At 42.7% G+C, this 27,699-nt stretch overlaps 1 protein-coding gene across 5 annotated transcripts; it reads right to left on the reverse strand.

Annotated features, from left to right (window-relative positions):
• Nucleotides 1-521: 521 nt before the first annotated feature.
• Nucleotides 522-27,266, reverse strand: MLH1 (mutL homolog 1). 5 transcript variants are annotated; one of them, XM_061573293.1, is made up of 21 exons: nucleotides 27,141-27,266; nucleotides 25,064-25,197; nucleotides 23,440-23,530; nucleotides 22,650-22,748; nucleotides 20,718-20,791; nucleotides 19,908-19,980; nucleotides 18,634-18,725; nucleotides 17,778-17,820; nucleotides 17,044-17,132; nucleotides 16,061-16,173; nucleotides 14,417-14,510; nucleotides 13,854-14,007; nucleotides 12,935-13,105; nucleotides 12,004-12,116; nucleotides 8,719-8,939; nucleotides 7,709-7,817; nucleotides 7,432-7,495; nucleotides 6,329-6,493; nucleotides 5,124-5,216; nucleotides 4,121-4,255; nucleotides 522-2,237 (listed from the first exon to the last, which is right to left on the reverse strand). In XM_061573293.1, exons 2-21 carry the CDS (start codon nucleotides 25,174-25,176, stop codon nucleotides 2,091-2,093), a joined length of 2,253 nt encoding a protein of 750 aa, XP_061429277.1. In that variant the 5' UTR covers nucleotides 25,177-25,197; nucleotides 27,141-27,266; the 3' UTR covers nucleotides 522-2,090. The 5 variants fall into 5 exon arrangements, with proteins under 5 accessions (XP_061429277.1, XP_061429298.1, XP_061429269.1 ...); XM_061573314.1 differs by having other exon boundaries at nucleotides 4,136-4,255; nucleotides 27,095-27,210; XM_061573285.1 differs by having other exon boundaries at nucleotides 27,095-27,210.
• Between the last annotated feature and the right edge of the window lie 433 nt (nucleotides 27,267-27,699).

Raw genomic sequence — 27,699 nt, forward strand, 5'->3', positions numbered from 1 at the left:
ATATGTGATGTAATATGCACACAAGAGGCCGTCTCCATATGTACACATGGATTGTGGCTTCGTGGGTCAGCTGTTTGAGACATCCTACACCATTTAACAAAATTCTGCTGTTGCAGGACACCGTATTTCTCCACTCTTTGATGTTGTAGCTGCTAATGCCTATTAAACCATCTAATGATGTACCAATTTGTTGTGGTTTTGATAATTTAATTGCATCATGAATGCAAATATCATTTAAATTCGTCTACTGTGCTGTAACTAGGTGGGCTAATAGTGGGGAAAACTGGTCTGGCTAGCTGCAAAACTAATAGAATGTAAAAACAACTTTTTTCTGGAAATGTAACACGATAAATGTATTACTGTGGCGTTTGTTACTGTGCAGACCAAAAATAAGTACTATGGGACATTGTTGTGTACTGTGCTGTCCAGTATTTATGGCGGTCAGTCTGAGGATATGCCGGTCCCCCATCCCCCAACACCCCTCCCCTATCACCCCCTCACCACCATACCCCCCCCCCCCTAGCACTAACGAATTTCTGTAAGTACACTGACCACTTTTTCCATGTTATATATACACAATATAACTTGTTCTAGTGTACTTTCATTGTTGTACGTAACATGTTCCAAAGCTTAAAGGATGTACATTATTTTATTTACAATTTTTTGCATTATATATGTACAACTATTTAATTAGCCTACCTGGTGACGCTAAATTGGAAATCTGGCGAGCCGGTGTTTTACTGTATAATAATAATAAAAGCCTTAGTTTCAACGCTGAGGGTCCTGCATTGAGATGTGTGGCATGTGGGCAGTAGCCGGACCACTTTGATAGGAGGGGATAACACTCAAAGGCTCTGCACAAATGGGTCAGGTGAGTGGTCCAAATCTGTAGACCACAGGCACCTATTGCTGTACTACTATAAAAAAAACTTGAATCAAATCGCCACCTGGAATTGTGGCCATTATCGAATTGCCAAGGAGGAGCATCGTTAAATACCTCCGACAAGGGCATAACTTTCAGACTCTCTCGAGCAAATAGAATGATCATTACAAAATATGCATCTGACCATCACGTTGGTATGGTTCCTGACACAATGTACAAACCTATGAACGATGATAAATGTTAAATACCGCATTTCCTACCTAAAAATATTGATGCGTTCAACTTTTTTGTAGAAAACACATCAAACGACCACACAAAAAAAACAAGAAAACCGCAGAACTAAAATGTGACAATCATTCAAAAATATCGCCATATAATCTATGTGAAATCGTGCTATGCTAATTGAATGTTTCTGGAAATGGTCCTTGAGCAGAAAACATTACATGAAATAGTAATTATATCTGCATGATTTTGTACACCCTTCAATTTTTATTTTGACAAAGTGAAAATGGAACTTAGTGCAACAAAAAAAAGTCCCAGGCTTAAAAGGATGTAACGTTTTTGGGACAGAAGGGAGTTCGAGAAACGCTTCACAGGATAACGCCACGATTGCATCAACGGTTTGAATATACCGTGATCATGGAATGCTTTTATACATAGATATCCAGGAAAGTCTAACTTTTATCTTCATGAGCTTTTCAAGAAGGTACTGCTGTAGTTGTCTAGTAGATTGGGCATCTCACAAATTATGGATTATTATCTGTATGGATGCACTAACTCCCACTGGCAATTTTCTGGGCTGCAGCCATGCACTGCACCACAACTAATACAATATTACTAACACTTGATCTTTCGTGTGACTTTTCATATATAGACCACAACTTAATTCTAGATTTGAAGTTTTCGTGACTGCAAGGATTCATACTCTTTGTTTTTTTCGGTAAAGTCACGTAGGTAAAAAGATTAAAATAAATTAAATCACGACGTTAACATGCAAACTCCTTTGTCAAGGCGCTCTCCCCTCCTCCCACCCACCTTAAAATACGCTGCCAAGCTTAGCAGTGTTCATTAGGACGCTGTCTTTTCTGAGGACGGCTGCTTGCGTTGTGGCCGAAACGTCGTGATTTAATTTATTTTAATTTTTTACCTATGTGACTTTACACAACAGACCAGAACTTGGTTGGTTTGATGAAACCCAGGAGGGAGTCTAGCATCTCTCAAACACCCTGTAGAGGTCGGTGAGGTTGGCGATCTGCAGCAGAGTTCCATCCTCCGCAAACTGCCCAGGCGGCAGCAGGACAGAGCGCAGGGCCTTGAAGACCGAGTGTTCCACTGTCCACTTCCAATGCGGAAACTGCGGGGAAAGGGGCACAGGCAGTAAAGATGCTATACCAACACCTGTCTGACCCTTCTAATGATCACAGCGAAGATGATTAAGTCTTTTTACTTCGACGCATCAGAGTTCAATGAGGTGCACATTTTTAGAAAGGTAATGTTAAAAGATGCGGCCATGCAATTACTTGCTCATGACAATGCTGGCAGAAGGGCATACACTAGAGGGAGCTCAAGTGCCTGCCTAGAGGGCATTTGCCCTCTTTCATGCTGGCCACAGATGTCTTGGAAGAGATGGGTGTACCCATACTTTACCCCACCACCCGTGATCTGCAGCTCAACTAACTTTTTAATAGGGGAGACCAGAGTAATTAGTTACATAGGAAGATATATTACGTTTGAAACTGTTGAGTTGGAGGTTTTTTTACTTTGAAAACTGAGCAATGATAGTGGCAGAGGGTGGCTTATTTAAATGGTTTACAGGGTAAACGCAGTCATGTTTATAAATACAATGAAGATTCATTTGTTATTAGTTCCAGATAAAATATAAGGCTATGGGTATTATGGCTAGGGAAATGGATGTGTTTGGCTGAGAGTTATTAATTAACTTAATATTAGAAATCCATATTTGTTTTCGGGTTGGGCCGCGTAGCAGTAGTTTTATGCCAAAATCCTTGTCGTCAACCCTCCAACACGTGACAAGCTTGTCACGTTTGCAAAGATATTATTTGGTGGTAATGACAATAATTTTGGCATAAAACTCGCATGTGGCCTAACCCAAAAACAAATATGGATCGAACTATAAACATTGTTTTATTTTACCGGGTAATGCCCACTGAACTATATCTCTTTTTCAGAAGCGACCTGACCACAAATGATAGCTCAACAAAGTGGGTTATCGCGTAGAAATGTATCGCAGCCAAATACTCTAAACGCATGATTCTAAATGTGGAGGGAAATACCCGAGGACCCGCAGAAAAATCTATAAGATAACGGGGAGAGAGAACATGCAAACTCCAAATATACAGGCGCGTCAGGGTCGGGATCGAACGCAAGACCTCCTGTATACCATACCAGGCGAGGTAATTAACATCTCGCCACAGTGATGCCACCAAGTTATGAATCATTGGTTAATGTAATAAGGGGCTATGGAGTAAAACTAAAGTTGGTGGAGGGTTGATGACAGGGATTTTGGCATAAAACTACTGCTACGCGGCCCAACCCGAAAACAAATATGGATTTCTAATATTAAGCTAATTAATAACTCTCAGCCAAACACATCCATTTCCCTAGCCATAATACCCAAAGCCTTATATTTTATCTGGAACTAATAACAAATTCATCTTCATTGTATTTCTAAACATGACTGCGTTTACCCTGTGAATCATTTAAATAGGCCATCCTCTGCCACTATCATTGCTCAGTTTTCAAAGTTAAACAAGTATAACCCGTAAAAACTAAGTTTTTCACTATAAATCCTTTATATGCGTGGCGGCTAGAGTCCTCTCGTCCCCTGGCTTGAGATGGCTGCCACCTATGGGTCAGATGATTGCATGGCAGCATTAAGCAATTGGTAATTCAATATAATATTTTCGTCCTAAAAAGTGTAAAATTTTGGTCACGCACAACGAGTCTGTGTGGAAAATGTCAGCTCGATTGGATCACGGGAAGTGGGTTAAAAAACGACCAAAAGATTTGCACGGTCGTAAGCGCACAAGCAAGCAAGCAAGTGAACTTAATATAAAGGATTTAAAAACCTCCAACTCGAACAGTTTCAAACGTAATATATCTTCCTATGTAACGAATTACTCTGGTCTCCCCTATACAAAGTTAGTTGAGCTGCAGATCACGGGTGGTGGGGTAAAGTATGGGTACATGCATAGCTGGAGTTATAAATGGAATTACGCCTGTGCTGCTTGCCTCTTGGCTGGGCTCGGTTTCGTCCGTCGTGTCCAGGGTAAACTCTTTGCGCACCGAGTAGAATAGGCTGCACTCCCGGCAGAAAGATTCAAAGCACTCCTTCTCATCCTCCCAGTTCACCTGCGTGGCAGATTTACATAAAAAGCAACGTGAATTTCCTTAAGCTGATAGAAAAACGGCAACTTTTGAAATCAGTGGCCGGACAGCAGCTTTGCTGAGCCACTGGGCGACATGTTTGAAAAAGAGTGTGGAGATATGCACGGTCAGCTACACACATAACATGTATGTGTTAGGACTACAGAACAGATACTGTGCAACCTAGTGAGATACAGCCCTTTGCATGGTTGAATAAAGCATACTATCATTATGTGTTGTTATGTTTGGTCAGGAATTGCCTAAAATCTAGACCTTGATACACTATCGAGTCCCGATATCAATATTTACTGATCATCACATGTGTTGAGCGAGATTGCAGCCTAAAACATAAATGTGCATTTTTTGTCATAGGGACATAGCTAGCTTTGGGTATGCTGGGCTGTCTCAAATTATTAACACACTCATTTGAGATTCAACATATTTTCAGAAAAGTAATGCATTGGGATGTTGGTATGTTTTTCGATAAGGACCACAATGCAAATGAGAGAATAACACTCAAAAGTCCGCAAATAGAGGTTAAAAAGTATAATGGCATTCATCTAGAAAAGCGATACCAAGTTTGAAGGCAATTTTAAGTAGGTCTTGCACTGGAATCTTTGGTCATGTCTAATTAAAACCGCAAAGTTCATAATCAGAATATTTATTTATACTGGAGGAATCCAATGAGCTATAAACATCTTTTTCACAGATTTCCAGTAGGAGGTTGGAGCACACAGTGATGCACAATGAGGTAATTAGTAAAATATAAGCGTTGGGACGGGCAGATGCGAGGCTATTTTAACACAGATATGAGTGGTGTTGCCAGGCCTTTACAGCTGCACCCCCTGGTTACCTCTGTGGTGAGGCGCAGCATGAAGAGAGGAAGCCCCTCCAAAGCTGGGATGTAATTGTCAAGCAGCAGAGGGAGTCCAGTTAGGTTACCATCCTGCACGTGTTTCCCCAAAAACAAAACAAACACAATCTGATCTTGACCAACGCTCACCTTCAAAGTCAAGTCACAGTCTTCTTGGTTCTTTCGGTAAAGTCACGTAGAATGGAAACAATAAAAATAATAAAACAAAACATAATAAAATAATTCTCACGACGTTTCGGCCACAACGCAAGCAGCCGTCATCAGGTCTCCCCGACAGACCTGGTCTTCACCTGATGACGGCTGCTTGCGTTGTGGCCGAAACGTCGTGATAATTATTTTATTATGTTTTATTTTATTATTTTTATTGTTTCCATTCTACGTGACTTTACCGAAAGAACCAAGAAGATGAATCCCTGCAGTCACGAAAGCTTTAAATCAAAATTCAAGTCACAGTGTTTCCCTTCACAAATGAGCAATGGGGGAGCACTCATATGAGGGCAGTAGCCTTGAACCAGTGCTGAAATGACACATTCCTAAAATAATGGCAAAAAATAGAACAATACAGGTAGTCCCCGACTTACGATGGAGTTGCGTTACGACGACCCCATCGTAAGTGGAAAATATCGTAAGTCGAAAATGGCCTCGCCTACCCAGGAGTCTTAAAGAATGGTGATAATTTAGCAAAACAGAGCAATTTACAGTACCGTACTGTATAAACTATATGCGTACAGTACATCCGGGCAGCGTCCCAACGTACAGTATCGTACCTCGTACGCTGCTGCATTTGCCTGCCGCGCGAAACGTTAAATATTTGACAATTTTGTCGTATCGCTATCGCCATCGTAAGATTGAAATATCGTAAGTCGGACCATCGTAAGTCGGGGACTACCTGTATGCTTTACCCTTTCTGGCAATAAAACAGGTTTAAGATGTTCAAACACCAAATAGACACCTATTGCAAGGCACTAATTCTGATCATTAACCACACGTAGTTGTAAATAAACATGCTCTGATAATATATGCAGTCAGTTAAACACGTAGACTTCCGCTATCTAACCCAAAAAACCTGTATTATGGATATGCATTGTCTTTGAAGCCAATTGGCCAACACCAGAGACTGCACGTGTGGTTAATGCGGACTTGATGTAGGTACATTCTACAGCCCCCATCGCCCCCCACCGCACCTGATCGATCTCGAGGGAGAAATAGTCCTGCAGCATTTCCGCGCGCTGGTTCAGGAAGGCAGCTGCGTGCTCTGCAAGCTCCTCCCGAGGACCGTCCTCCTCCGTCCAGCCGCTGTCCGGATCCTCGAGCGCCATCATGATAATCTGGTACAGGGGCGCCGGAGTCTGCACTCGCACACAAAGACAAAGATCCCTCTTATAGCCTTCAACAGACTGGTTGGGGCAAGAGCACTTCACGGACACCTATTATTGCCAGAACGGCACACAAGTGGCCAGAACTACGCCCAACCGCCTGTCTCCCCAATGCTGATGTTTACACACCGCATCAGGTACATGCGGCACATTAGGAATGGAACACTCTTTTAATTATTTTCTCGTGCAGCAAGGGAGTAAAGTGTGGTTTTGTGAAAGTCCGTATGTGCTGTGCAGTACATCAATGCACGTGTGGGTGGCTGGCAGGGTTATTGATTAACCAGACTTGTACACCAATCACGTGGTTAATGGCGACCCGATTGAGGATTGCTGTGTGTGACACACGTGCCGTTGCATCTTACAGATTGACCACAATAAATGTGTTTGCTCTCGATTTGGAGCACCTGCCCACGTCCTTCATTTCGAGTGTGCAACATACACACACACACAGACAAGAAACCAAAATATCTCCCTTATAGCCTTAACAGACTTTTGGGGCAAGTGCTGTTAGCGAGCACCTATGAAGGCCGGCACGGCACACGAGGGGGTGGGTGGCCAGCACCACGCCCAACTGCCTTTGTCGCCCCAGTGGCAATGTTCACACACCGCACCAGGTACTCATTTGAGGCTGAGTCGACTAAGGGGAGGCCCAGGACTGGTTCAGATAATCGTCACCGGTGTTGGCCGCAAGTGGGAATCGAACTTGGGTTGCCGGCTTCGTCGCACAGCACGCTAAATGCTACACTACCGCTCCCCACTGCAAGCACACACACGTTTAGATTAATTCGCATAAATGTAAACGTACACATATTTCACCCTATATCTATGCACACAAAAACAAATGCTTACACATTTGCCCAAATGTATTCCTAGTGTTCAGCATGCATCCACAGGCATGACAAGGCACTCACAGAGAGACGAAGAACTCCAAAGTTTCCAAAGTCTTGTATGAGGATCTGGTAAAATAGCTCTTGGCTGTGGAAAAGAATAGGCCAGGAGTCAAATATCATCACACAAAGGAACAAGACTTTTTTTCAAACACATTCATGTAAAAAGGCATGTGGTAATGCTGCGATCGTTGGGAAGCTGATGGGCACTATGATTGGGAATCTCATCAGCTGTTGTTATTACCAATGCCTGCTTTGGAAACAACGGTATCTCAATGTGTAGCACAAAGTCTCACTGGACCTGAGCTTCGTGGTGTTGACAAGGTAGAGCCTGGTTTGGTGCTGAAGGAGAGCCCAAGTCGGGTCAACACAGCCCACAAACGTGTGGTTCTTGATCACCTCATGCAGGCCTGAACACAACCACGGAAACGCGCATCCTCAACGACATGCAACGTATAGAAAGGCATCACAGCAATTTTACATATTATTTAAAAAACACAGTTACATTCCAATTGTCTGCCCAACCTTTAGATTTTTAAGTTACAGCACACTACATAAGGCACCAACCCAGCCAGGTAGGATAGAGATCCCTGATATGAGGTTGTCAAGTGACTAAGGGGTCAGTGAACTGCCACTGCTCAGATCTTGGGCTTAAAAACTGATTTAGCTGCCAGAGATTAAACCGGGATCTCCACGATCGCAGGTTGATGAGCACAATCCAGTCACCAAGACTTTTGGAGAAACATACTGACTTGAGTGCGATACATACTTTGGTTAATTTCCAGCTTTGACAAACAAAAAATATGTTGTTTTCACTGTTATTTGACAAAACATTTCTCTATAGTGGAACGTGTGACAATGCAGAGTCTACTCTTTGGTTCTTTCGGTAAAGTCACGTAGGGATACATAAAATAAATTAAATCACGACGTTTCGGGCGCAACACAAGCGTCCGTCATCAGGTGGGACAACCACAGAACAGATGTGTGGAAAACCTCCCCGTAGAGGCGGTTTAATCTAGATTTCAAGTTTTCGTAACTGCAGGGCCCATACTCTTTGGTTCTTTCGGTAAAGTCACGTAGGTATAAATTAAATTAAATCACGTTGTGTGGACAAGGAATATCACTTGAAGTGATCTAAGAAGCAGTTCTATGACATCGCTCTCCTCATTCTGCTCTGTAATATCCACAGCAATTATGGTTTGTGGACATTTCACTTTGATAAAAAAAATAGGGAAAAAGGTATAGAATCATAAAAAACGACAAGAAACCAGTGGTTATACATGATGCATGTGCTGTGCTTTCTGTGCGGACCGTCGTGCTTGCTGGAGGCGATTTCACTCTGCAAAGCAAGGAGGCTGACGAAGCTGAAGACACGGCGCTTGGAGAGGGCGGCTGCCATCAGTGGCTCCTGCTCCTCCTCCATCCCCTCTTCCACCGCCGCCGCCGCCGCCGCCTCCTCCACTCTTGAGTCACCTTCAAAGGCCTCCGCCTCGCAGCCCCTCGCCCCATCTGCGTCCGTGCGCGGCCTCTTACTGGCGGTGTAGTTTGCAGGCCAATGAGATTATGAACAGGGTATGAGAAGGAAAAAAAGCCAGTCCGTTAAGTGAGGTTTCACTTCGTGTGATGTGACATTTGCAACTTTGCCATGACCCGTATGCATGTAGAACTTCTTTTGCACCGTACATAGCTAACCATGCTAATCAGAGGTGTGGGGGAAGGACAACAAACTAAACACAAAAATCAGTTCTAAACACACCGGTGGGCTAAAGTAGTGAACTATTCGTCTTTTGTAAACGTGACACATTTTTTACTGTTTGGCCGTATCGAGTGGTGGAGGGTTACGACACATTTATAAATAACGCAATCTGACCCAAAAACATTTATTATGAATAATATTGGTCGCGAAAGCCTACGTGTTAAACAGTTCTAGAGAAATTAGTTTTCAATATACATTTCAAAGTGCATCGCTCCAGTGGCTTCCCAAAATCACAAGGACCTGAATAATTAGTCCAGGAGCCAGAGCTGAAATTGGTACCACCAGCAGTGGTAAATCCAAGTTGTACTAATTTTTATAAATGGCCAATAAAATTGATTACGAAATTAACTATTCATTTAAAAAGGTTCACAATGTATCGTCATATAATCAGTACCACCAAAGGTTTTCCAGCATGGATGATAACAAGTGAAAGACCTGATGATCATGGATTACATCATATTCCTACAGTAATTGCTTTTGAAACTGACAAATGATGGAAAATTTTTAAATCTTGGCAGAGACATGTTCTACCACCCAACCCAAGCAAAGCATGGACATGATGATGATAAATATCGATGTGAAGGATAATTACTTACAAGGATGATGATTTAACACGTAGGCTTTCGCGACCAATATCATCCTTAAGAGATTTTTTGGGTTAGATCGCGTAAATATGTGTCGCTAAAACCCGCTACTACCCGACACAGCCAACTAGTAAGGGTTGTCACGTGAACAGAACATGCCAATTCGTTACTAGTACAGCACAGCGGTGTGTTGGAGAGCCAAGCCACAACATTTACAATCTGAGTACAACGTTTCGGCAGTAATTACAACGAGCTTTATAAGGCAAAAGCCAGTTAATCAAAGATTTACTTGATGAAGGTTTGGAACGTGAACAACGGCAATAATTGGCAAGTCATCAATTCCCAGGAAGAGCAATAGCTGATCAAACCAATTGCATAAAAACCACCAAGACTTTATGGGCTACCAAAAATTAACAAACCTGATGTCCCATTAAGACCCATAGTTAGTACAATAGGCTCTCCCACATACAAATGAGCACAATACGTAACAAAACAAAAACAGGCCTACATCGGTAGGACCTCTTCGTTCATCAAAAACTCTGAACATGTCGTAAATATAATCAAAGATATTAAGCTTAACCCTAATGATATTCTCGTAAGTATTGATGTGACTTCTCTGTTCATGAGGGTTTCGGTCAACAAGTCAATTCAATTACTCGACACTCTGGTAACGAACAAAGGTTTAGCCGAATATATCCCAAGACTAGCTGAACACTGTCTAAAGAACACCTATTTCTTGTGGCAAGGTGACTTCTATGAACAAAAGGAAGGAGCAGCAATGGGCTCTCCTTTGTCTCCTGTGATAGCAAATTTGTACATGTAAGATTTTGAAACAAAAGCAATAGCTTCAAGCACACTAAAACCATCTGCTTGGTTTAGATATGTGGATGACACATTGGTGGTCTGGCCACACGGCAAAGATACACTGAACGCATTTCTAAATCATCAACTCGCAAAACCCATCCATCCAGTTCACCATGCAAATGGAAGCTGACAGAACTCTACCATGTCTGGATATTCTGCTCGGACGGGGTCGAAATGGTAAAATAACACACTGTGTTTACCGTAAGAAAATGCATAATGATGCGTATCTGAATGCAGCCACACCACTACCCCGCACAGAAATCTGCTCTTATCAAGACGCTGATTCATCGAGCTAAGAAAGTGTCAGATGGTGACAGTCTGAGAAGTGAAATTCAACACGTTAAAGAAACGCTGCAAATAAACGGTTACCATGATACACAAATTAACAGGACATTGAATGCCAAAACCAAATCAAATAACACGAGCATTGAAACTGCCCAAGTAATTAAAACGATCAAAATACCGTACATTGCGGGAGTAACTGATAGACTCGCCAGATGATTGGAAAAACAAAAATATCCGAGTCCGATTTGGCACGGTACATACAAAAATACAGAAATTAATATCTGGTACAAAAGATGTATTACCGAAGCTACCAACAGAAGGTGTGTACAGGATTAACTGCACTTGTGGCAAATGCTATGTTGGACAAACAGGACGAATGATCAGCACGAGACTAAAAGAACATCAGAGAAATATTAAATATTCCCAAATACAACTGTTAGGAGCAGCAGAACACGCTTGCCAACAAGGACACTCAATTGATTTTGATAATGTTGAAGTTCTGTGCAAAACTAGCTACTACTGGCCAAGACTAATTAGAGAATCTATCGAAATTGAAAGAAATAAAAATTATTTTAACCGCTCGGATAGCTACCGACTTAGTGCTGTGTGGAAGCGAATCATAAAATAATAAATTGTTTAAATGCATGCCTATACAGGCCACCATACTTCTATAGGGATTACCATTGGTACAGCTATTTTAATACTCACAATGGATAGGAAGGACAAGATAAAAGGGCTCGCATAATGCGCATACATGATGTACGTTGACTCATTAATCCCCCACCCCCCCACTGAGCTCAGAAGTGTGGTCACCACATCTACGCCTCTATATAAGGAACGAAGCAGGTGGACCCGTGACGAAATGGCATGTTCTGTTTACGTGACAACCCTTACTAGTTGGCTGTGTCAGATGGTGGCGGGTTTTAACGACACATTTATATATTTACGCGATCTAACCCAAAAAAAAATATATTATGGATGATGATGATGAGTAAAGCATTTGCTGCACTCGCATGTGTTTTATTGCCCATCATCAGCTTGACCAATGAAGCACCTGCTTAGCTCAGCACAGACGTTCAATGACGATGAAGTTGACAAAATACACACCAGAGAGGAGAGCTGGTAACATCCCCATCACGTTCCAGCATCTCCATAATGGCGAGTTCACTCCGTGCGTCCGTCTCTTCCATCTCCTCTTGCTGAGGCTTGGGGAGTGTGTTCTGTGAAAGTTTGGTTACAGATATACAGTACTTATTAATCGTAACAATGCATTAGTAGGTGTCCTGCGGAGACAATAAAATATGAAAGGAATAAGTATTTTTGTGAAATACAATACAATTTTGTGGATTTGTCAATGGTTATTCATCTTAAGGAGACAATTCGATTCACCAAGAGAATGTGGAATTTTCACTATTACCTCGGGGCTTCCAATGTTCTTTTGAGCTGAGACTTACACACACAGAAAGACAAAGACCCCCATATAGCCTTAACAGACTGTAGGGGCAAGTGCTGTCAGCGAGCACCTATGAAGGCCGGAACGGCACACAAGGGGGTGGGTGGCCAGCAACCACACCTGACTGCCTTTGTCTCCCCAGTGGCGATGTTTACACACCACGCCAGGTAGTCATTTGAGGCTGAGTAGACGTAGGGGAGGCCCAGTACCAGTTCAGATATTCGTCACTGATTTTGGCCGTGAGTGGGAATTGAACTCGGACAGCCAGGTTCGTACCGCAGCGCGCTAACCGCTACACTACCGCTCCCCACACACACACAAAGACAAAGACCCCCTGTATAGCCTTGACAGACTGTAGGGGCAAGTGCTGTTAGCGAGCACCTCACACACACACACAGACACACAACGATATGCAAACAGAATAAATGACACACACTTGAAGGTTTGTGGAGATCTGCGAGACACTAACAATACAGATAATAGAATGTGGCAAACATCAAATGAATACAACTTTCCCGAGGGAAAAACCAAGACACACATGGCCAGAAATAGCCCAGCTGACGAGCCGGTGGGAGCCCTCCCTACCTGTGTTCGTGCTTGGGGCTGCAGGAAGATGTTGATCTTCTGGTCGCGCGCATCCTTGCGCACCAGCTGGTGGGCGTACACACGGTCCGAGGCTGCAGAGGGTCCCGGCCTGGTGCTGCCACCTTCCTGGGTGGACTCTAGCCCCACCGGTGGAGCATTGGGCAACAGCGCCTTCACAAACACAACAACAAAAACTATTAAGATGTATACAGCGTAGAAATGCAATCGCAAACTACGAACCCAGTAAATGTAACGGGCTCACACGGCATTCGAGTGTTAAGTACATTATGCCTCTGGGTGGCATACATTCAATGAAGTGTTTCCATTGTGACGGCACTGTAGAAAAACAATCATGATTTGTTCTATAGAAGTGCCATGTTCTCGATTACGGAGTGTTGTATTGTATACATACATGTCACGTCTGAATGTGTGTTGTGTATGGATGTGTCTGGTGTATGCCCTGTAGATGTGTGGTGTTTTAACTCTTTATGTAGACATGCTTCATGTCCTATATAGAAGCATGTTATGGTCCAGGTGGATGAATGTTATTTTTGTTGTTGATATGTGTGTTGCATTTGCAATTCTTCCAAAGAGCGAATCCTATTGTAAAATCTTCATTAATTTCAATGGCGTTCTAGCATGCCCAGAATGCAGAATTCTACCAATTCCACCCCAAATCTGGTGTGGCATTCAGGCCAGAAGGGAGGGTCCATGAGCCCTCGACGGCCTAGTGAATTCAAGGCAGGGCATGGTCCTTACCCACACGAATGTGCAGCGGGGATGCATGAAGCATACAAGTGTCGTGCCTGCCTTCAAAGGTGCTCGCTAACAGCACCTTGCCCCAACAGTCTGTTAAGGCTATAGAGGGGATCTGTCTTTGTACATGGCACAGTGTGTGGGTACGGTTGAGCGCGCCTGCCTGTGAGAAGTAGGTGCGCGAGGAGTTGGAGCCGAGAAGCTTGCTCTCCACATGCTGCTGCACGGCCTCCGTGACGCTGTCCTCGTGCAGGAAATGCACCTCGTGCTTGGTGGGGTGAACGTTCACATCCACGTTCTGTGGAGCCAGCTCCAGGCTAAACAAAGACAAAGATCCCCCATATAGCCCCAACAGACTTTTGGGGCAAGTGTTGTTAGCGAGCACCGCTGAAGGCTGGCTAAACACACACACACACACTCGTCTTTCTCAATTCCAATTCTTCTTTTCTTGTTTGATGTGAAACTATATCCGCCTTTTCAAGCATAGCTCCCCGAGAACGATTGTTCAAGGGTGCTTTATACATTTAATTATTTGTATGAATTAAACAAATTAGAGCAGTTTAACAGGAAGGCTTTCGCGACCCATGTTATCCATAACAAAGGCTTTTTAGAGCACTCAAGATATTAATGGTTCGTGAACAACATTGAGGCTGGGGTGACTTTAAACACCATTTTTTTAACTCTGGGTGGGTGGGGGAGGTGACGTGTGACAGCGTCGTGTCGCACCTGATGTAGAGGAAGGGGTGCGAGTTTTTGGGGAGGTACGCCGCGTACACCGTCTCGATTGCCTTCCGCAGCGCCGTCGAGTCCACAAGCCGGTCTGCAAACAACACCGCGAAAACATCTCCATTTCAACATTTCAGTTTTCTGGAAAGGAATAATATCAGAATCGGAATCTTTATTTAGACCAGAGGAATCCGGATGAGCTATGAAGCTCTTTGTTAACAGATGTCAAGTTGGGGGCAAGGGGTCAGGAAATTAGAATACAAAAAAACTGATAGGAGTGCAGAGGATAGGAAAGGTCAGCAAGTCGATAATGAACAAATAAAGATAAAGTATACAAGTTCAAATTTCAAAAGTATATCAAGTCAGCAAAACAATGACAACAACAGTCCTAGACCACACCAAGACAACACACAATCCTTCAATAATATTGCCATTAAAATTTAACTCTCGATATATGGGTAAAGATCAAAGTTACAAATAGTATTCGCAAATATTTTGTATTCAGCACTAATATTCTGCTTCAGGACCATCAAACCCTATTCAGAACTCCTTCCGTCAGCTCAGGACATACATGAATCTTGAAGAGACATCACATAATGCGGGTCTTACTCTCGATCATCCGCGGGCCGATTATCTGGGTTGCGGATTAAATGTGCTCACCCATGGATTTTAACTTGTATACTCCTCAATCGTCATAGGTGTCCGCAAACAGGTCGGCAAGTAAACCCCGACACTTAAAAAACGAGAAAAATAAACGATACAATGATAATTGGTTTTTTACCCTTTTATCTTGGCAACAAAACTGACACCTTTTTTTACAAGGAGTCATGTTTGCATTGACCACAATACCTGCGGTCAGAATGCAAACAAAAACACAACTCTGATCATGTATGCACTGTCCTTGAAATTGATTGCTCCACACCCGAGACAGCTTTTCTTAAGAGCCTAGTCTCACATGGTGTTGGACCAGATCACGCCAAAAGGCGCAAGGTCTCAGTTTTGTTGCCAGATAAAAGGGTAAAAAACCCATTATCATATTTTGCTACTGGCAAAGGAGGTTCCAATGGTGTAAACGAGATATTGTACATCTTCACCACCATTCTGCATAGGAAAGCAATTAATACATTTCGTGACCTAATTTACAAACCTTTTCTTTATTCAGATCTGGGCTAAGCCTGCCCCATAGTCCCCTGGATAAACTTGAATGAACTGCACTTACACACTCACTTTAAAAGGCCTCCATTACCCAACACGAGAAGACAATGTCATGCTGGGCAGATTGGATTTACACACTTAAATGATCGTAAACATTTTCGAACGTACCCCTCAAAACTAGACTTATCTGAACTACACAATGAGGCAAATGTATACGGTAGGTACTGTTTGTGCAGTCAACGGTGGTCAGGCTGAACCCATTAAGTTGTTCCACCTGTGAGCCTCGTTTAATTACAGGTGGCTGATTAAAAGTATGAATCCTAAATCTCAGTGGTGCTGGCCCAGTACTAAGACAAAGGCATTAGCCCTAGGAATCACATCCCCACTTTCTAATGACCCATCCTTGTTACCTGATAGCAAACTTCTTAACGGATATTTGCTGCACGAGTAGCAGTTACAAATTGACGATGAACAGGTGCCTGCACTCACGATTGATGAAGAGCAGGAAGACGCACTTCTTCATGGAGTAGTTGGCATTGGAGATGTAGCCTCGCATTTTGAACACCAGCTTTTTATCTTCATAGTCCACCTCAATGAGCTCCCTGTACGGCAGCCAAGGACAGGTTACAATGCGTCCCGCATAATAATTTTGGGTTCATCAAAGTCTGTTGCTGACGGTCCATATGACTATTACGAGCCTTTTGCCCGTCAAAGGACGGGTGTATTGCAGTAAATCTGAAACTTGCAAGCGAAAATCAGACCGCGACGTGATATTCATTGCATCCATTCGTGTGCAATTTGTAAGGGCGCGGTGACACAGACTTATTTCATTTAAAGGTTATAATCCCTTGTTCATCACGACGTCCTTTTTACTTGGATGTCTCAACAGCGTTACGGAGATCGCGTGACGTGAGGGTTCTGACTTTGTAGTGAGGGTTGCGAGTTGACGCCGATGAGGGGGGAGGAGGCGCCTCGGCCCCCCATGTGGAGTGACGTCACCCGCTAATTATTATGAATGGGGGGGGTGTCCATTTGGAGGACGTCACCTGTTCATGATTATTAATGGGGGTTGGTCGATGTGGAGTGCTGTCACGAGCGTTAAGGACAGACATTCCTGGGTGATTATATTATATATTATAGGAGGTTTTATTTCACTTGTTACCCAGGAAAGTCTCACTGATTATTATGGCTCTTTCCAAGAGGGCACGTTCTCCCCTTGTTTTGCAAGCATTTCTCTCGCGTTCTGCAGTTTCCTCCCACAGCTAAACAAACCATAATTGTATGGTATTGGCAAACATCCCAATGCATAAAATTACCTCAAAATTACTCACACTGGGATTACATATAACATCATCCCTTACAGAAAAACACTTTGCAGGATCCTTCGAGAAACAGTCTTTCATCTTATAAACTCTTCCTGGATAAATAGGGATAAAACATTCATGAGGAAAGGACGCTTGTTTGAGACCCACCGAGCAACGGATGCTCCATACACGGCTCGAATGTTGTCCACCGTAGTGGCTCCAGGAAGTGTGCGCACGTCGGCTGTGCTCTCCCCTTGCTGTTGGGATACAATCTCCGTCACTCATTCATTCGTCCAGGAGACTTGGATGTCTCGTAGTAGGCAAGAGCAGAAAACATCATTTTATACCACAGAATGACACAGGAAGGTGATGTCATAGACCCTTTGGTGTAAACTAAGTTGCACACATTTTATATGCCTGCCCTTCAAAGAGTGTCCGTAAAATTATAAAAATGAAATATTTAATCCTCAGCGATGGGATATGCTGAATACAACCGCCTCGCTTAAAGGCCCAATCAATGTACAAATCACGTGATAAATACTATAAAAATTAGGTTTTTTGCACATTTATTGTTTACTAGGTTGAGACCATGGACTTTCTACACTTGAGCTCAGTTTAATCATCGCAGGTGGCTTCTCAGATGACAAACCCAGGACCTCAGCTGGCTCAATCCTGTGCCATGGCAATCTCAACCAGGATTTTAACTCAACTTTCCCAATGTGGCACCAAGTGTGACCACATCATGGCAGAAACATGTGATCATACCATGGCACTAACTGTAATCGTATCCACCAAGTGTGATCACACACTGGGTGAGACCAATAACCAGTTATCCTATAGAATCACAATAAAAATGAATATCTCATATATGTAGATGTTTCTCATACATCTTAAATGCTCACCTTCTTCAGTGTAAAACTTACTCCGGAGTAGTGTATTGAATACCTGACAAAATAGAAACATCTCCAATTACAAATTTATTTTATGTTAAGAGTACAAATCAAAGAATCACCTGTCTCCCACAATTAAGAACTCAAATAAAAATGTCATATTATCCACGGAGCAAATTTACACATAATAACTCATCTAGCTGTATTTCCCATGGCCTCCACGTGAGAAATCAATGTTGTCTGTGGATGCACCCAGTTAATGGAAACTAATTGTTCATAAAAGACTAATGATTATTGCGTGTTATGTCCCTATAACATCTGGCAGTTCACCAGCATTGGTTCAACCAAACCTGACACCGCTGATAAGACACTATGTCAAAACCAGTCCGATTTGCTTGCCCTGAACCCAATGCTGCTGAAATTATGCAGGCCCAGAAGCCATTGTGGTTGACGGGAAATGTAAAAAACACTATTTTTTTTTTTGGAAGGGATAAAGGAATGAAGGAGATAGTACCCGCTTACTTATTGATCACCATCTTTCCTCCCCTCTTCTAAACATACTGGCATACAAATTGTACTTTGTAAACAAAAATTAAGTGACCATTATTTGCCCCGAGCCAAATAGTTTAAACTCCACATTCTCACGTCAGGGATGAATCAGTCTATGCAAAGAATAACCACTGCTGATTTCCAACAGAACGGTACTTATTTTATGTAACCCCAAGGACTGATGAGATTAATCGTCCCTACTAACTGGCTGGGATTTTTGAGGGGAGTGCTGTGACATGTCCCGACCTGACTGCATAAATAGGGCTTCACGCGTGCTGGATTACACGGCATGGTGATACACCGCTGGGAGTTCTCTCACCGGCTTACGACCTCCGTGATCTTGCCGTGCTCCTCACTGGCACTCTTGAGGGCTTTGCGTCGGGTCGCCACATTATAGAACAAGTCCTCAGCCTGTAGGGAAATTTTCAAATTTTATTGCTTCATATATATTTTTGGCAAATAACAGTAAAATTTATTTCGATCTAAAGCTTTCGTGACTGCAGGGATTCATCTTCTTGGTTCTTTCGGTAAAGTCACGTAGAAAGGAAATAATAATAAAACATAAAATTATATTCTCACGACGTTTCGGCCAGAACACAAGCAGCCGTCCTCAGGTGAAGAAACAGAGCTGTCATTGGAGCGCTGTCTTTCCGACAGCTCTGTTTCTTCACCTGAGGACGGCTGCTTGTGTTGTGGCCGAAACGTCGTGAGAATTTTATTATGTTTAATTTTTATTAATTCCCTTCTATGTGTACTTTACCGAAAGAACCAAGAATATGAATCCATGCAGTCACGAAAGCTTTAAATCGAAAAATGTTGGGAAGTACTTATTGTTATTGTAGAAATAAGTAATATTCTTGGTTCTTTCGGTAAAGTCACATAGAAGGGAAACAATAAAAGAATAAAAATATAAAACAATAAAATTCTTACGACGTTTCGATTGCAACACAAGCAATCATCATCAGGTGATTTATTATTTTATTGTTTCCCTTCTACGTGACTTTACCGAAAGAACCAAGAGTAAAATATATATCTTAAGATTTAGATATTAATTATTTCAGCAGGAAGGGCCCAATGAGCTGTTAGGCTCTATTTCATGGGCATCCTGCGACGGTACAGATGTTATATGGTCCAGATCTTTGTTAGAATTGTGCGTACATAGTTTACGATAGAAACAGGGAGTGTCAGTACATACTTTATATGTGAAATGTGTCTTCATTTGCAGTCAAAATGGTTACATAAATAGAAATATACTCATTGAGGCATCCATTCTTACTGTGTAAGAAGCTGCTGCTCAATATTCGGTTATGCTAAAATGTTGATATTAATGAAAGTGTCCATGCTCTTTCCTTGAAATTAACAAGTGTTTACACGGCGACGCATTGTAAAGGGTGGTCTTCTCTGAAGGTCTATTGCCTGAAACATCACGTGACTATACGTTTATTTTATAATGTAGTATTCATTATGAAGACGGTGAGCTTTTACCTATTTGTAAGTTATCGGTTCAGCTCTTTTTCCAAGCGACAAGTGTTTTTGGATTCTGAGCACAAACACCGCAAGGACAGGTTGAAGGACAGATGCTTTATTGATTACCGTAATCTGCGTTCCCTGGTTTCCCGCGCAAGGTTTGGGAGGCGCCTTCAGTTTGCCATCGCAGTACATTGCCCTGAAAAGCACAAAAAATCAAGTCCTTTAGGTGGAACCAAGAGACATCCTAATGGTATAAAGTCTCCATTGCAATGGGGAAAATATAACAGGATAAGAAGGAATTAAAATTCAGTGTATGCTTAATTAGCACAATAAGTACAATCATTCATGTAGAGTGCTCAACTTACAATTGAAAGGCTGCGAGTTCATATCCTGGTCAGGGGAAATCTTGGCTTATTGGTCTCTCTAGACTCAAGTAAATGAGTACCACTTTGGGAAAAGTCAATGGTTGCTCGATAAATGGCATGTGAGGTGTACACCACAATGGTGGAATATCTACCATTAGTTTAGTAATGAACTGAAAATAGCACCACTCCATTACTCCTTTAAGCATGGAAACTGAGGTTTGGAGATATTTTGCTAATGCAAAATATACAGAAAAATGGATGTCAAAATATATCCAAGGTGCAGTCCCATCTTCCCACCAGGATCAATGTGAAGAGTAACTCATTGTGAGAAAACTATAGAAATTGCTTAATGTCTACAAATTACTCCAAATCACCAACAGAGATAAGCGCCACCCTGAGCATGTAAATGCAATGAAACTAAATGTTCATTCTTTTGTAATCCATGAAATAAAAACAGGCACTGTGTTTCTACCGACCCGGGGTTGTTCACGTGCGATTGCAAATCAGCATTCCTATGGGTAAATTATAGTGCATTATTGCTTTTGCGTCACATGTTCTGTGCTGGCACCTGTAGGCACACATGCTGTCCGCTGTCTTGGTAGTTATCGTCACGTGCGCCACATGACTGATGCTGGCTAGAGCCTAGGGGGGAAGAACCGGGATTGGGGCATGGAAACACACATGACCGGTGAGAAACCTAATTATATCTACACCTCATCATCATTACATACATACCTCGACAGAACAGCTTTGTAGAAAGGTAGATAAAAAGTAATTCCACAATCAAACATGTGTGGAGTTATGCTCATATCCGTTTATGGTATGGAGCCAGTGGTGAAAATGTAGTTATCCTGTGGTGGGGATCTAATCTGTATTGTCCATAGTACAACCACTTGAGTTACATATTTCCATTGATAACAGTCCAACTTCGGTGGACTAATTCCATCCAATCACCAATCATTTACAAATTTCCTTTGAAAAGGGCTGCTGTTCATATAGATGACTAGCTTTACTATCCGGCTTCGCACGGGACTTGGATTCACCATGCCCGGCCGCCTTTGTCTCCCCAGTGGCGATGTTCCCACACCACACCAGTTACTCGTTTGAGACTGAGTCGACCTATAGGAGGCCCAGGACCGGTTCAAATAATCGTCACCGGTGGTGGCCGTGAGCGGGAATCGAACTCGGGTCGCCGGGTTCGTAGCGCAGCGCGCTAACCACTACACTACAATGCGTTACGCTTCCACATGCGCGGGTCACGTGATAGATTTGATGTCACAGCTGACTTGCCGTGCAAAAAATATATGCATTATTGAGTTCCCCCCCCCCCCCCAAAAAAAAGTGATTTTTTTATAATGTTTGCATGGTGTACAGTCTGGAAAGTATCCACATTGCAAATTTCCAGTTTGTTGCATGTCGGGAAGTACGCTAAACATTTTGAACAGACACACATTCACAACTTTGCCTTTTATATAGATTAAAAATAAAACTTGAGAATACTATACTTTTTTACACTTTGATAAATAAATATTACTAGCTACTGTAAGAAAAAAAAACTATGATTAATTCATTATTTGAGTATTCAAATTAGATATATACTACACTTAGAAAATCAAATCGTATATATTTTTTTAAACTGCTTTTGTATTGCAGTGACAATGACAGTGACCCCAGAACAATAGTGTTGTTCTGCCATTCCACTTCAACCACCTTCCCCTTCAGTAAAAATAATACCATGAAATCAGCCAATCTTATGAATACAACAAGACTGTACACTTTAGATATAACATCACATTTTTGTTTTTATTTTTCGCTGTTGCTTATTTCTATATATTTTTTGGGATCAGTATTCATGTGTCGTTAACCCACCACCACTCGACACAGCCAATTAGCAAGGTTTATCATGTAAACAAAACATTTTAATTAGTTACTACTTCAGCACACTGGTGTATTGGAGAGTAAACCCACAACATTTACAATTTGAGTACGACGTTTCGCTGGTGATTACAACCAGCTTCATCAGGCGATTTGTGTTTACTCTCCAACACACCGGTGTGCTAAAGTAGTAACTAATCAAAACGTTTTGTTAATGTGACAAACCTTACTAATTGGCTGTCGGGTGGTAGTGCGTTAACGACACATTTATATTTAGGCGATCTAACCCAAAAAAACCTCTATTATGGATATTGTTCGCGAAAGCCTACGTGCTAAACTTGCTTATTTCTGATTTAAAGCTTTCGTAACTGCAGGGATTCATTTTCTTGGTTCTTTCGGTAAAGTCACGTAGAAGGGAAATAATACAATAATAAATCACCTGATGATGATTGCTTGTGTTGCAATCGAAACGTTGTAAGAATTTTATTGTTTTATATTTTTATTATTTTATTGTTTCCCTTCTACGTAACTTTACCGAAAGAACCAAGAATATTGCTTATTTCTGTTTTCAAATATTCATGAATTCATTCAAATATGAGTAGCTTGAAAGTGTAGGTTATCAGACCTCTCCACGAAACCCGAAGGTGGCGATGGAAGACAGGTCCTCAAATTTCTCCAGCTTGCTGGTTGTGAAACGCTCACACACGATCTCCATGTCCTCCTTCTGTTGGGAGTCAAACGCATCACATTGGTCAAATGGGAGCGATGAGAACCCATAGCACGTATTACTGGTCAGGAGAACTACAATGAATATGTGGCCTGGGGTACTTTATTACTATCATATTTTTTTAAAATTCTCAATTGAATTTCAATTTTACGATTAGCATCATGTTCCATGACATAGAAATTGTCATTTGCAACTTTTACCGAGACCAGTGTAACATCACCTTGTATCAGAGAACAACAGCCTTCAGAAAATGACAAATTTGGAGGTTCCTTCAATAGGCCTATTATCTATACTTGGCAGTGCACATTTGAAAACGCTCCGTTAACAATGGAAAGAGCAACATTTTTAAGCCTTAAAGGTGAAGTGACAAGCTAAATTAACGTGGATTTTTGGTGCCATAATTGGTGATCAGGCTGAGAACGTCTATGTATGATACTTGAGAACCCGGTTTGCACAAAGTGGCTGCCCCCATTGGATATTTGATTCAGGAGACACTTTCACTTTAAGACCTGAATGATTTTTAAATACCATATTAACACCAAAGTAATGAGAACTGGGAGCCCCAATTCCATCACGTGAATTCGGTGGCCACAGACATTGGGATGGGATCGGTTAGGTGGCCTGCCTCACTTTGGCCACAGTTGTTGACCGATGGCATCCAGTGGACTTCGTGGGGTGCGAGGCTCACGCGAATACCCGTGCCATTGTCCTGGATCTGAATAAGCTTCAGTCCTCCATTCTTCACTGTCACCTGTATGCTCGTGGCCTTAGCATCCAAACTAAAAGTACAAAACAAAAAAAGACAATCCAAATGAGGATATGACAGGGGTTACTTAGCTGTTATGCTATGCGGCCGCCAAGCTTGACATGACATTTCATTATTTTAAACAATATGTATAATCTGGCAAAAGGCAACGTAAATGAATTATCCAAAAAACAGTTTTTTTGGGTTAGATCGCTTAAATATATAAATCTGTCGTTAGACCCGCCACCACCCGATACAGCTAATTTGTAAGGTTTTTCACATAAACAGAACATGCCAATTCATCACTAGTACAGCAGACCAGTGTTGGAGAGCAAAGCCACAACATTTACAATGTTAGTAAAACGTTTCGTCAGTAATTACGAGATGTGATGACATCTACCCCTCTATTTAAGGAAGGAAACAGGAGGATTTCTCCACAAATCTGGCTGTCGCCTGATGGAGCTAGTTTTAATTACTGGCGAAACGTCGTACTCAGATTGTAAATGTTGTGGCTTTGCTTTCCAACACACCGGTGTGTTGTACTAGTAACGAATTTGCATGTTCTATTTACGTGACAAACCTTACTAATTGGGTGTCGGGTGGTGGCGGCTTTAACAAAACTTTTATATATTTACGCGATCTAACCCAAAAAACCCGTATTATGGATAATGGTCACGAAAGCCTACGTGTTAAATTAATGTTAATTCAAATAAAACAATGAAACTATTTACTCAACATGGAATTTGCCAACATTTACCAATCCATGGCAAGCATTCCTGGATAAATTCAGGACTATTATAGCATATTATATTACAAAATGTAGATAGTGTTGAGTAAAGCATACAGTTGCATACATATTTTCAATGAAATGGTAATACATAAAACTTTGATACAAATTTAATATAAGTAATATTTATGAAAGAATAATACTACACTTCAGAAGATGCCTTTAATAAGTTTATAATTTATATATTTATTTACATATTTCAATGATATACATACAGTATATTGTAGTCCTCAATTCTGTCGACAGCCCCGAGCAAGCGGTGCTGAAAAGACGGGCTTTTGTGTTTTCATCCTGAATTTATTGTGAACTTGCAAGTGTCTGAATAGGAGTTAAGTGCTCAAGAGAGGTAAATAAATACGCTTTGGTTCTTTCGCTGAGTCACGTAGGTATAAAATAAAATAAATAAAATCACGACGTTTCGATTGCAACACAAGCAATCATTATCAGGTGGGAAAACCACAGCAAGAACATTTTTTGCTGTGGTTTTCCCACCTGATGATGATTGCTTGTGTTGCAATCAAAACGTCGTGATTTAATGCAATTTTCTACCTACGTGACTTTACCGAAAGAACCAAAGAGTATGGATCCCTGCAGTCACGAAAACTTCAAATCTAGATTAGAGGTAAATAAACTTCTTTAGGCTAGATTTGAAGTTTTCGTGACTGCAAGGATCCATACTTCGTCAGTACAAATACAAATGGAGTCTATATTATTGGCCCTGGCTTGACAGCTTGATTTGCAGTCGTGGACATGCGTTAGTCCAGATGCTCTGTCCCTCACCAGTTCTCCATCATCTCCTTGATGGCATTGGCTGGACGCTGGATCACCTCCCCGGCCGCAATCCGATTTACGACGGCCTCATCCAGGCGCCGGATCACGCACGGTGCAGCCATGGCGTGCTGAACTTTGTCCCCCTGGGCTCTCAAAGACACACGGTGGCACAAGAAAATCACTTCTGTAAAAAGCACAGCTCCACAAAGGTTGCTCCTTGCCAGGTGGAATTGTGAAGTTAACAGTGGCACCTGTGCGGTGGTGGCTATGCAGCACTGCTGAGGCGAGGGTTGGTGAACTAATCTCCATGTAAACTAATCTCCATCTCCATTGGAACCTCCTTTGCCAGTAGCAAAATATGATAATAGTTTTTTTACCCTTTTATCTGGCAAAAAAACTGACACCTCTTTTTACAAGGAGTCATGTTTGCATTGACCACAATACCTGCGGTCGGAATGCAAAAAAAAACACAAATCTAATAATGTATGCACTGTCCTTGAAATTGATTGGTCCACACCCGAGACAGCTTTTCTTAGAGCCTAGTCTCACATGGTGTTGGACCAGATGGCCTTTTGGTGTAATTGTGGTCAATGCAAACATGACTCCTTGTAAAAAAGGTCAGTTTTGTTGCCAGATGAAAGGGTAAAAAAACAATTATAATCTCCATCTGTTTCCATCTGCACGGGGATAGTGTTTCCCGCTTGCGCTTGTGGGTTTTCTCCGGCTACTCTGGTGTCCTCCCACTTGTATAAACCCTAATTAATTGGCTGAAAACATCCTAAAATAAAAACCCAAAGCAGGACCCTCCTGCAAAAAATTGTCCAACGACTCCGTGTGCCGTCAACGAGTAAAACAAGGTTTGATGTTCTCTTAACACATCCCATCAGCGACACGGCCTTGTTCTGGGGACGGAGTGCAATATTTCAGCGGCATTGGTACAACACGGGCACAAACTCTGCAACTGGGTTTCGACTTTTGGTGTCTCATCAGTCGTAGCAGCAGCAGCAGTGAGGCTTTACCTAAACCCAATTTTTACTTAAAGCTTTCGTGACTGCAGGTATTCATATTACTCTCACATTTACATACTTATTCCTTCTTTAGCTTCGCCCATTTACTCTTGGGTTGAGCCCACTAAAATCCGATAACACATTCCTGCGGAGGGAGCTGGTAGGAACGTTGGGTTGCTCGGTCAATGGCCAGGGTCAACGGCGGCGTGGTGTATTCCACAAACATGCCCGACTGTGAGGGTGGGCACAAGCCGGCGTGAGTAGGTTAAACGTTGAGTTTTATAAGGGCACCACGGGGTGACCAGCCCCTCCCCACCCAGCCCCTCCCCACCCAGCCCCTCCCCACCCAGCCCCTCCCCACCCAGCCCCACCCCTCCCAGCCCCTCCCCACCCAGCCCCTCCCCACCCAGCCCCTCCCCACCCAGCCCCTCCCCACCCAGCCCCACCCCTCCCAGCCCCTCCCCACCCAGCCCCTCCCCACCCAGCCCCTCCCCACCCAGCCCTCTCCACCCCTCCCATTTTTGGAATCACGACGGACGGACGGACACAATAATCCCCTGTGGGCTGATGTAACCAGGAGGTTCCTACCAGTATAAACTCTTGTAGCAGTACCTCTTTCTCCTATGTCAGCAGTTCTCCTGCTGTACCTGTCCCACCTGATGAAGGCCGCTTGTGTTGCGATCGAAACGTCGCGAACTATTATTCAACGCCAGTGACGATGTGAACCGGTCCTAGGCCACCCCTAGGTAGACTCGGCCTCAAATGAATACCTGGTGCGGTGTGTAAACATCGCCACGCGTGGTGCTGGCCGCCACACCACCTCGTGCGCCGTGTCGGCCTTCATAGCAGCTGCTCGCTTAACAGCACTTGCCCCTACAGTTTGTAAAGGCTACACGGGGTGGGGGAATCTTTGTCTTTGTTTACAGTAACGGGGCGCGTAGTAGCGGCAGTGATGCTCACCGTGTCGCCTTTGCTCGTCTAAGAATGTTTGCGTTGCAAACGGAGGGGGGAGAGACGCGCGCGGGAGACTCACGCAACGCCACTCGACGACGCTGCCAACGATTGTCGAGGTTTCTCACCCGACGATTCGCGCCCAGGGCCACGCAGCGAACTTCCCCGCCAAAAATAAAAGTCGGCGGCGTGACGTCATTCCGCAGAGTAACAACGCAGCGCGTCGAGTCAAGCGAAAGTGTTCGGTGACGCAATCACGTAAGTTAATAATATAAATAATAAAAAAAGATATAGTTTTTATATTATTATTTATATTATTTTTATTCTTTATTTTTACCTACGTGACTTTAGCGTAAAAAACCTAAGAGTATGAATCCTTGCGCTCACGAAAGCTTCAAATCTAGAAGCAATCACGTAAGTTGGCGTTTTGACGTCATCGCGCATAGCGCAGTACCGACGCGATGACGTCATCACGCATTTCATATTAGGACAGGACCAGTGTGGTGATGTCATCACGCATTTACCATTAGCACAGTACCAGCGCGATGACGTCATCGCGCATTTCACATTAGCAGTCCCAGCGCGATGATGTCATCACGCATTTTCACATGAGCACAGTACCAGCGCGATGACGTCATCACGCATTTCATATTACGTGCATGACGTAATGGCTCACGCCGCTTTCTC

This window comes from Lethenteron reissneri, chromosome 7 (assembly GCF_015708825.2).
Source record: "Lethenteron reissneri isolate LAM-NWPU_2019-01 chromosome 7, ASM1570882v1, whole genome shotgun sequence".
Taxonomy (NCBI): Eukaryota; Metazoa; Chordata; class Hyperoartia; order Petromyzontiformes; family Petromyzontidae; genus Lethenteron; species Lethenteron reissneri.